General features: G+C 43.9%; 1 protein-coding gene across 1 annotated transcript in view; it reads left to right on the top strand.

The window, feature by feature from the left end:
* Window positions 1-12123, top strand: part of hydin (HYDIN axonemal central pair apparatus protein) — a 1234740-nt gene that overhangs the window by 1088885 nt on the left and 133732 nt on the right. Inside the window, exon 69 of the mRNA XM_068049816.1 lies at window positions 5296-5432. Coding sequence (XP_067905917.1) covers window positions 5296-5432 — 137 coding nt within the window. The remainder of the gene's footprint in view (window positions 1-5295; window positions 5433-12123) is intronic.

Here is a 12123-nt window from a genome sequence, read left to right on the forward strand (position 1 = left end):
AAAACGAGGTTGAGATCTGGTGGATGGTCTAGAAGAGCACCATGACGGCGATTTACTGCTAGCTGGCACAATGGCCATATGTACTGCCCCTCAGCTGATCAGCATTGTAACGTAGCTCACTCCTGTCCTTGTGTGTTCAGGATACCTCCTTGTCAAGCTACATGGTGAGTCAGTGAATCACTTACTGTACCTGCCTTTTAAATCTCATGGTGGTGTCAGAATTATTACTCTGATACTCTTGGGGAAAGTTTGCTTTGATGCTTGATTTATGTTTCTCCTATTGTCCATTGACTCACTATAACATGTGCGATGGAAAACCCACATGCAAAATGGAAAAATATTAATTCCACTGTGGAACGCTGCCTGAGACTTTTTACTGGACATTATTACAATTAACTTTTAAAAAGCAGAACAGCTAAAGATGGCCACACACTATATGCATATGAGAAGCCAAAGGCCAGCTGAGAGACAGAGGTAATTACCCAGTCGAGCTAGAACAATAGGGGTGCGCTCTGATTCAATTACCTAGAATGACTTTTGTCAATAGTGGTCGTCAAAAGCCATCGACCCCCTTTGACTTTGAAAGAGCCAACCCCCAACCCCCCGACCTATCAAGTATGTCTGAAGAACTTTGAATTTCAAAAAACCTTCCAGAACCTTCTGTTTTCAAACAAAGAGGTGGTCACATGTACCTGCCTGTGTAACTCTGAGTTTGTGCATTGTTCCTCAGAAGAAAGACAGTAAGTGAACTCCAAGGAAGAAAACAACACTTCTTTCTCTCTCTCCCTCTCCAGCAAAGTCCCAGGGGAGCCTCAGCTGCAGCTAAACCTCAAATGTACAGACCCTCACAGGCAACAACCAAGAGGACGGATAAAACCTCCCTTTGGCCTTCCGGAACCAGAAAAGCAAGCCCAAATTGTGCGTGGCCCAGCGAGGACTTCAAGACTTTAACTTCAACTAAGGGCGCTGAAACTCTGTATTTAAATTCCATTTATTCCAGACTTTACTTCAACCTCCCAACTCTTTTTTCCCTCTGTATCTATTTGTGTGTGTGTGTGCCTCTTGTATGAATGTGAGCGTGGATGTGTCATGTATTTTAGTAATTTTAACTGGTTTCGAGTGAAAAGGTTAATAAACTTACATTTTTCTTGTTTAAACTCAGGAAAACCTGTCTGATTAGTTCACTTACAATTGTAATTAGAGGAACAATGAGCAAGTGCTTATGAATTGATAAGCTAAATCACTGTGTTAAAGGAATAAACCCTGTTGCGGTCAAACCAGAGAAGGGGCGAAAGGGGAGTCTGAGACCCCTTCCGCACCTGGTCATAACACATGTTTGAGAAAGGCTGCAATTGGGGTTTTTCAAAAGGTGGAAGACACTCCCCAAAATTATTGTTTGCAATGATTTCTGTGATCTATGAGAAGCCTAATCCAATTCACCTCATAGCTGTTGAGGGATCACAGATAGTCAAGTATTGGCAAGATCCTAGATCAGTCATTATTATTTCAATTGGATAGGTCAGGGAGAACAAGTGGATATGAGTAGAAGCTAGATAAACACAGAACTATGTTGGATGTCAGGTGAGTTTTCTTTTTGCAGAGGGTTGCAGACCTTTGGAGTTTGTTTCTGGTTCATACAATGAGTGCTGACTCACTGCAAACATTCAAGAAGTAGTTGTACAAGTTCTTGGGATATTGTAGTGTACAAAAGGCAGGTGGGATTTTGGGTAATGTACCTCATGATCACTGTGATCTCATGGAGCTACTTTGCATCACCTTTGACAAGAATTTCCCAGAATTAATTTTCCTTAAATTGGCTCTGAGTTCTTTTTTAATCTTTTCTCTCTCTGGAAATTCATTTAATTGTGTCTTAAATCCAACAATACTGTCTGCTTGAATATGCTTCCACATCTCTGTTACCTTTTGTGTGAAAAAAGCTTACAGCACAGGAACAGGAGAAAGCCATTTCACCCCACGAGCCTATTCAGCTGTTCACTGAGTTCATGGCTGATCTGTAAACTATCTCCAAATAGGTACTGGTGTTGTGCTCCACATGAGCCTACTCCCACCTTTTTTCATCTAACCCTATCAACATATCCTTCTATTTCTTTCTCTCTCGTGTATTTATTCCCCTTAAATGCATCTATGCTCTTTGCTTCAACTATTCTATGTGGTAAAGTTGCCGACCTGAAACGTTAACTCTGCTTCTCTCTCCTCAGATGCTGCCAGACCTGCTGAGTATTTCCAGCACTTTCTGTTTTTATTTCAGATCCCCAGCATCCGCAGTATTTTGCTTTTACTCTATGTGGTAGCAAGTTTCACATTCTTACCACTCTTTGACTAAAGAAGTTTCTCCTGAATTCGTTATCGGATTTGTTAGTGAATAATTTCTATTTCTGGCCTCTTGTTTTGGACTTGCCAACAAGTGGAAACATCTCTATATCTACCCTATCGAACCCCTTCATAATTTTAGATACCCCTATCAAGTCACCACTCAATATTCCCTTTTCTAGACAAAAGAGCCCCAGCCTGTTTGGTCTTTCCAAATAATTATAACCTCTCAGTTCTGGTATCAACCTTGTAAACCTTATTTTAACCTTTTATATACTTTTTGTAATATAAAGTCCAGAAATAAATTCAGTGCTCTAATCAAAATCTGCCTGACTTCCTTTTTTAAAAATTTGTTCTTGGGATGTGAGTGTCACTGCCAAAGCCAGCATTTATTGCCCATCCCTAATTTCCCTTGAGAAGGTGGTGGTGAGCTACCATCTTGAAATGCTGCAGCCCGTGTGGTGTAGTTACACCCACAGTGCTGTTAGGATGGGAGTTCCAGGTTTTTGACCCAGCGACATTGAAGGAATGGCGATATAGTTCCAAGTTAGGAAGGTGTGTGGCTTGGAGGGGAAATTGCATGTGGTTGTGTTCCGATGTGTCTTCTGCCCTTGTCTTTCGTGGCGGTAGAGGTCATGAGTTTGGAAGGTGCTGTCGAAGGAGCCTTGGTGAGTTGCTGCAGTGTATCTTATGGATGGTGTACACTGTTGTCACTGGGCACTGGTGGTGGAGGGAGTGGATGTTTAAGATGGGGTCCCAATCAAGCAGGCTGCTTTGAGCATTGCTGCTGCTGCAGTCATCCAGGCAGGTGGAGCATTTTCCATCACATTCCTGACTTGTGCCTTGTAAATGGTGGAAAAGCTCTGGGGAGTTAGAAGGTGAGTTACTCACAGCAGTATTACTAGCCTCTGACCTGCTCTTGCCACACAGTATTTATACGGCTGGTCCAGTTAAGTTCCTGATCAGTGGTGATCCCCCGGGATGTTGATCGTAGGAATTCAGCGACAGTATTGCCATTGATTGTCAAGGGGAGATGGTTAGATTTTCTCTTGTTGGAGATGGTCATTGCCTGGTGCTTGTGTAGCATAAATGTTATTTCTTGCTGTGAGATTTCCAATTTTAAAAGTTTTGCCTAGGCTATTTGAAGTCCACCAAAGTCAATAATTTGGCCAGGAGAATTGTACAAATTTTCTTTTTAACCTTGAAGACTTCAATTATTGTATATACTTATGTACAAGATGAGAATTCTAAGTTACTGCTTGGGGTTTGAAGATAGCAATGTTTATCTGGTTTGCAGTGTATAGTACTGTAACTCACTGCAGGGGGTCACACTAGCTTGCTTCTGGTCCACCTCCAATTTCCTGTCCATTTTGGTCTCCTGCTCCCAAGCTCTAGATTCCAGTGTCCTTCTTCCTTAATTTGCCTCTCAATATTTCACTCCCCTCTGTCTGTTCTAGTTCATCTGTTCCTGTTGTCTCTCTGGGTCTTCCACTCCTTCCTATCTGCCTCCTCTCTTTGGGTATTCTGCTTCTTTCTGTGTCTCTCTCTGGATATTCTGTGCTTTTGTGTCTGTCTCCTCTCTCTCTCTGGGTATTTTACTTCTTTCAGACTGTCTCTTTTCTCACTCATACACACTGCGTCTGGGACTTTTGCTCCATTCTATATCTCCTCTCTCTGGGTATTCTGTGCCTTTCTATCTGTTTCTCCTTTTGTTTGGCTCCTGGAATCACATTTGTTCTGTTCATTTGTGTGTAGTCATTACAATGTGTGGAGCTTTCAGCACAGATCAACACCAGCACCATTCAAGGGGAGACCGTGGCGTAATGTCACTGAACTAGTAATCTAGAGGCCCAGGCTAATGCCCTGGTTGGAAAGGTTCAAATCCCAGCACAGCAGCTGGTGGAATTTAAATTCAATTCATTAATAAGTTCAATTAATTAATAAAAATTTGAAATTGAAAGCTAGTCTCAGTAACAATGCCATGAAACTATCATCAATTGCTGTAAAAACCCTTCTGATTCACTAATGCCCTTTAGGGAAGGAAATCTGCTGTCCTTACCTGATCTGGCCTAAATGTGACTGCAGACCCAGAGCAATGTGGTTGACACATAACTTCCCTCTGAAATGGCCTAACAAGACATTCAGTTATCAAGGACAATTAGGGATGGGCAACAAATCCTGGCCTTGCCAGTAATGCCCACATCCCATGAAAGAATAAAAAAAGAATGTGTGTCTCCTGGAAGTCTCATTATAAAGTCAGCCAGCTTTTTGAAGTTATAAAAAAAAAAATCCTTTTAATTCCAAACTGATTGGTCTCCCCAACAATAATCAAACCTTGCAGCATCTGCAACTGAAATAAACTGTACTCTCTGCTGGTCAAATAAAACAGCCAGAACTTGATGTCATCTGATGGCAGCTGAAATGAATCCAACACTGTTTGACGATGGGACTGCTTCTGTTATCTGAAGGTTTGTTGGAAGGTAAGTAGGGTAGATCATCTCTAAGTCTTGTCTTCTGGCTAATATTTGTCCCTCAACCAATATCACTAAAACATTGCTGTTTTTCTGAGCTTGCCATGTGCAAATTTCCTGCATTAAAACATTCATCACATTTCAAAAAAGTTCCTAATTGGCTGTAAAGCATTTTGCTTTCGGATGTCCTAAGGTCATGTAAGATGCTGTGTAATTCAAGCTCTTTTTAAAGTCTTCCTTTCCTAAAGAAAGTGAACCTAACTTCTGTAATATTTTATCTTCAGGGCCTGATTCCTGGAATCATGTTTGTTGTTTTCCCCTGTTGCCTCTTAAAGGTATCGATAATGTTGCTGTAATTAGATGGATGTGCATCTGCATTGTCAGTGTACTTCTATGAGAAGCTGGAATTCAGCTCTAACTGGAGCAGTATGTCTACCTCAGCTATCTTGTCACAAATCAAAGTAATCAAAGTGTTGTATTTTGTATTTTATAGGGTTGAAGTGACTAATAAAGGCCCTGGAACACTGGAGTACCTCTGGAAGGTGGTGATGGTTGGACATGGTAGAGGTGCCTACACGATAGAAGCTTCATCTGAATCTGATGGACAAGCAGTCTCTGAGAAGGGCAAAAGTAAAGCACAGTGTTATTTCATCTTGTGTATCAATTTCCCATTGCAATAACCTTTCCATAACTTAGCACACTCACCTCTGAGTCAGAATATGGTGCATTCAAGTCCCAATCAAGATTTCAGCACAATAATCTAGCCCGTTTGCTCTCTCAGTTGCCCGTAAAAAATCCCACGACACCATTTCGAAGAGAAGGGGAGTTATTCCCAGTGTCCTGGCCAATATTTATCCCTCAATCAACATCACTAAAACAGATTATCTGGCCATTATCACATTGCTGTTTGTTGGAACTTGCTGTGTGCAAAATGCCTGCCTCATTTCCTATATTACAACAGTGACTATACTCCAAAAGTACTCCATTGGGTGTAAAGCACTTTGGGATCTCCTGATGTTGTGAAAGGCGCTACATAAATACAAGTCTTTCTGTCTTCCTTATGGGACAGCAACTGTACAATATGACAACAATGGTTGCAGAATTTAATAGGAATTCCACAATGCTGCTGAAATAAATAGGGAGCAGTCTCCTGCCTCTAACCCATGATATTCTCCATATAGGAGTGTATCAGTGGGTGGGGGGCACTGCCCTCCCTCTCACCCATGCTATGCAGTCTGTAGGTTGTACAGGGAGCACTGCCCTCCCGCTAGCACATGCTATGCCTTCTGTAGGATGTATGGGGCACTGCCCCCCCCCCCAGCCCATGTTGTACCTTCTGTAGATTGTGTGGTAGGTATGGCCCTCCCTCTAACCCATGATTTGCCTGCTATAGGATGTATGGGGCACTACCCTCCCTTCTAACCCTTGCTTGCCCTCTGTAGAATATATGGAGTACCACCCTCCTGCTAACCCATACTGTGCTTTCTGTAGGATGTATAGGGCACTGCCCTTCCTCTAACCCATGTTGTACCTTCTGTAGATTGTTGGTGGGTACAGCCCTTCCTGAAACCCATGTTGTACCTTCTGTAGATTGTATCATGGGTATGGCCCTCCCTATAACCCTTGCTGTGTTTCTGTAGAAGTGTATGGAGGCAGTGCCCTCCCTCTAACCCATGCTGTGGTCCCTGTAGATGGCACTGAGAGCACTACCCTCCCTCCAATCCATCTGTCACTGTGGAGTGTATGGGAGGGAGGTGCTGCCCTCCCTCTAATCTACGCTGTCTCTGTAGGAGTGTATGGAGAGGGTACTAACCATCAAGAGGCCGAATCTGTTTCCCAACACTATTAGCCTCTTTCACGTACAACGCACCCATAAAAAAGCACCATGGAATCTGACACCATCAGTTGGATTCTTGCAAGATTGAATTGCTGTCATTCTTAGATCTTCAGCATTAGATCAAAATGGGCTGCCCTGGTGGATTATTGAGTAAGTACAATGTGTGCTGAGGACTGAGTCAAGCGATCCAGAAAATCTCCAGTTCAGTTGCCAACAGTCGTCCATTCTCAGATGGGTAGTGATTAGATGCTACAATTGGCCTTAAGAGAGAGAAAATAAAATTAGCCAGAGTTGCCAATTGTAATCCCTGCCAATGACCGTTGTTGCAAAGTGCCAATGGTGGGGACACAATCTGTCGCGCCCCCGCCTCCCTTCACCTGAATTGTCTTTTCCTTTATTCATCTATCCAATCTAATCTTGAGTGCTGACATAGTTTCTGACTCAACCACTAACCCTGGAGGTGAATTCCACAATCTCACACACTCCGTGTAAAGAAGATTCTCTTGTCTTTCACTTGTCTTTCTCTCTTAGATTTGTTTTTGTATCTGTTGCCTCTGAATCTTAACCTCTCAACTATTAGAAACAATCTGTTTCTATTTAACTTGCCCATACCTTTCATAATTTTAAATACTTCTATCTTAGATAACATTCGAACGCGAACAGCCCTTTCTTCATTTTTGTTTTCCAGAAACCAGACAGCATCCTGGTGAACCTGTGTTGTAGCCTCTTTAAAGCCTTAATTCATTCCAATACTACAAGCCATAATCTAACTGAGATCTTATTAAGTTTTTATACAGTAGGAGTTCATGGTGTAGGGGATAACATATTAGCATGGATAGAAGATTGGCTGCCTGGCAGAAAACAAAGAGTATGCATAAAGAGGTCCTTTTCTGAGTGGCAGGATGTGACAAATGAAGTCCTGCAGGGGTCCATGTGGGGGCCTCAACTTTTTACAACTTATATCAATGACTTAAATGAGGGGAGCAATGGCATGGTAGCTAAATTTTCAGATGACACCAAGATAGGTAGGACAGTATGTTGTGAAGAGGACATAGGAGGTTGCAGACTGATGGAGATAGGTTGAGTGAGTGGGCAAAGATTTGGCAGATGGAGTATAATGTAGGAAAATGTGAAGTTGTTCACTTTGGCAGGAAGAATAAAAAAGCAGAGTATTACTTAAATGGAAAATGGACTGTAGAATTCTGGAGTGCAGAGGGATCTAGGTGTTCTACTGCATGAGTCACAAAAAGTTAATATGCAGGTACAGCAAGTCATAAAGAAGGCTAATGGAATGCTATCCTTTATTACGAGAGGAATTGAAAATAAAGGTAAGAAGGTTATGCTTCAGGGCATTGGTGAGACCACATCTCGAATATTGTGTGCACTTTTGGTCTCCTTATTTAAGGAAGGATGTAAATGCATTGGAGGCGGTTCAGAGGAGGTTTACTAGATTGATACCTGGAATGAGCGGGTTATCTAAATGGAAAGGTTGGACAAGCTGGGCACATTTTCACTGGAGTTTAGAAGAGTGAGGGGAGATTTGATTGAAGTGTATAAGAGCCTGCACAGTCTTGACAAGGTGGATGTGGAAAGGCTGTTTCCTCTTGTGAATGAGCCCAGAACTAGGGGGCACAGTTTTAAAATTAGGGGTCGCCCTTTAGGACAGAGATGAGGAGAATTTTTTTCTCTCAGAGGGTTGTGCGACTTTGGAACTCTCTGCCTCAGAAGGTGGTGGAGGCAGGGACATTGGATATTTTTAAGGTGGAGGTAGATAGATTCTTGTTAGGAAAGGGATTCAAAGGTTATTGGGGGTAGATGGGAGTGTGGAATTCGAGACACAAACAGATCAGCCATGATCTTGTTGAATGGCGGAGCCGAATGGCCTGTTTCTGCTCCTAATTCATATTCGTATGTTTATTTTATACAGACTCATCATTAATCTTTGCTTTTATATCCGATGCATCTTGTGATATAATCGAGAAATCTGTTTTTTGGATCTGAGCTACTGTCTTTAAGATTCTCTGAACTTATAGTCCCCAAGTTCTCCTGTTCTTCCACAGCCTGCTTTCATTCAGAGTACAATTACTGATGTTATTTATGTTACGAAAATGAATTGTCTCACACTTCCTGTCATTGAATTCCATCTGTCACTTTTCCCATTGGCCCATTCCCCCATTGTTCCTTTGCAGTTACTTTTGATCTTCAGAAGCAATAATTATACCTCCTATTTTACTATCATCTGAAAAATTCAACACCATTCCCTCTAGGACTTTTTCCAAACCTTTGATCCACACAGTGAACAGAAGCAGCTCCAGAACTGAACTCCAAGGGACACGAATATCCATTTCCAACCACTCTGAAAAGCTATGTTTTATTCCTACTCTGTTCTCTCCTTTCTAACTATTTTTAGTCCTGTTGTTAGCCTCCTCCTAATTCCATGTCCCGTAATCTTCTTAAGTAGTTTCCATATGGTACCTTGTCAAGGACTTGCCTGCAGTCCACATTTACAACATCCATTGCATTTCTTCATTACATCCTGAAAGAATGCTGGGGGGTTTTAAGCATGATTGCCTTTTGAAAGCTGTACTGGCTACTTCCAGCTATTTTCATTAGATATTTGGTAATTTCATCATTCACTCTTGCTTTATTACCTCTAGACTGCACTAGTCCAACACACTCTTGGCGGCCTCCCATGTTCGACCCTCCATTATTTTGATCCATACAAAACTCTACTGTGCATGTCCTACACTTGCAGCAGATCCCCTTCCTCCATCACCCCTGTGCTTGCTGACCTATTCTGGCTCCCGGTTAAACAACACCTCGATTTTAAAATTCTCATCCTTGTTTTCAAATCCCTCCTTGGCCTCACCCCTCCCTATCTTTGTAAACTCCTCCAGCCCAACAACCTTCCAAACAGATCCGACGTGCTCTAATTCTGGCATCTCAAGCATCTGTGATTGTAATTTTTTTTTTTATTCATGCATGGGATGTGGGCATCGCTGGCCAGGCCAGCATTCATTGTCCATCCCTGATTGCCTTTGAGAAGGTGGTGGTGAGCTGCCTTCTTGAACTGCTGCAGTCCATTTGGGGTAGGTATACCCACATTGCTGTTAGGAACAGAGTTCCAGGATTTTGACCCAGCGACAGTGAAGGAATGGCGATATAGTTCCAAGTCAGGATGATCTGTGACTTGCAGGGGAACTTGCAGGTGGTGGTGTTCCCATGCATTTGCTGCCCTTGTCCTTCTAGTTGGTAGAGGTTGCGGATTTGGAAGGTGCTGTCTAAGGAGCCTTGGTGCATTGCTGCAGTGCATCCTGTAGATGGTACACACTGCTGCCACTGTGTGTCGGTGGTGGAGGGAATGAATGTTTGTAGATGGGGAGCCAATCAAGCGGGCTGCTTTGTCCTGGATGGTATCGAGCTTCTTGAGTGTTGTTGGAGCTGCACCCATCCAGGCAAGTGGAGAGTATTCCATCACACTCCTGACTTGTGCCTTGTAGATGGTGGACAGGCTTTGGGGAATCAGGAGGTGAGTGACTCGTCTCAGGATTCCAAGCCTCTGACCTGTTCTTGTAGCCACAGTATTTATATGGCTACTCCAGTTCAGTTTCCGGTCAATGGTAGTCCCGAGGATGTTGATAGTGGGGAATTCAGCGATGGTAATGCCGTTGAATGTCAAGGGGAGATGGTTATATTCTCTCTTGTTGGAGATGGTCATTGCCTGGCACTTGTGTGGCGCGAATGTTACTTGCCACTTAACAGCCCAAGCCTGGATATTGTCCAGGTCTTGCTGCATTTCTATACGGATTGCTTCAGTACCTGAGGAGTCACGAATGGTGCTGAACATTGTGCAATCATCAGCGAACATCCCCACTTCTGACCTTGTGATTGAAGGAAGGTCATTTATGAAGCAGCTGAAGATGGTTGGGCCTAGGATATTACCCTGAGGAACTCCTGCAGTGATGTCCTGAAGCTCAGATGATTGACCTCCAACAACCACAACCATCTTCCTTTGCGCTAGGTATGACTCCAGCCAGCGGAGGGTTTTCCCCCTGATTCCCATTGACTCCAGTTTTGCTAGGGCTCCTTGATGCCGTATTCTGTCAAATGCTGCCTTGATGTCAAGGGCAGTCACTCTCACCTCACCTCTTGAGTTCAGCTCTTTTGTCCATGTTTGAACCAATCCTGTAATGAGGTCAGGAGCTGAGTGGCCCTGGCAGAACCCAAACTGAGCGTCACTGAGCAGGTTATTGCTAAGCAAGTGCCGCTTGATGGCACTGTTGATGACACCTTCCATCACTTTACTGATGTTTGAGAGTAGGCTGATGGGGCGGTAATTGGCCGGGTTGGACGTGTCTTGCTTTTTGTGTACAGGACATACTTGGGCAATTTTCCACATTGTAGGGTAGATGCCAGTGTTGTAGCTGTACTGGAACAGCTTGGCTAGGCGTGCGGCAAGTTCTGGAGCACAGGTCTTCAGTACTATTGCTGGAATATTGTCCAGGGCCCATAGCTTTTGCAGTATCCAGTGCCTTCAGTCGTTTCTTGATATCACGCGGAGTGAATCGAATTGGCTGACGTCTGGCATCTGTGATGCCGGGGACTTCAGGAGGAGGCCGAGATGGGTCATCAACTCAGCACTTCTGGCTGAAGATTGTTGCAAATGCTTCAGCCTTATCTTTCACACTGATGTGCTGGACTTCCCCATCGTTGAGGATGGGGATATTTGTGGAGCCACCTCCTCCAGTTAGTTGTTTAATTGTCCACCACCATTCACGGCTGGATGTGGCAGGACTGCAGAGCTTAGATTTGATCCTTTGGTTATGGGATCGCTTAGCTCTGCCTACTGCATGCTGCTTATGCAGTTTGGCACGCAGATAGTCCTGGGTTGTAGCTTCACCAGGTTGATATTTTGAGGTATGCCTGGTGCTGCTCCTGGCATGCCCTCCTGCACTCTTCATTGAACCAGGGTTGGTCTCCTGGCTTGATGGTAATGGTAGAGTGGGGGATATGCCAGGCCATGAGGTTACAGATTGTGGTTGAGTACAATTCTGCTGCTGCTGATGGCCCACAGCGCCTCATGGATGCCCAGTTATGCATTGCTAGATCTGTTCGAAATCTATCCCATTTAGCACGATGTTAGTGCCACACAACACGATGGAGGGTATCCTCCATGTGAAGGCGGGACTTCGCCTCCACAAGGACTGTGCGGTGGTCACTCCTACCAATACTGTCATGAACAGATGTATCTGCGGCAGGCAGATTGGTGAGGACGAGGTCAAGTATGTTTTCCCCTCTTGTTGGTTCCCTCACCACCTGCCACAGACCCAGTCTAGCAGATATGTCCTTTAGGACTCAGCCAGCTCAGTCAGTAGTGGTGCTACTGAGCCACTCTTGGTGATGGACATTGAAGTCTCCCACCCAGGGTACATTTTGTGCCTTTGCCACCCACAGTGCTTCCTCCAAGTGCTGTTCAACATGGAG

The sequence above is a fragment of the Heterodontus francisci genome, chromosome 17 (assembly GCF_036365525.1).
Source record: "Heterodontus francisci isolate sHetFra1 chromosome 17, sHetFra1.hap1, whole genome shotgun sequence".
NCBI lineage: Eukaryota > Metazoa > Chordata > Chondrichthyes > Heterodontiformes > Heterodontidae > Heterodontus > Heterodontus francisci.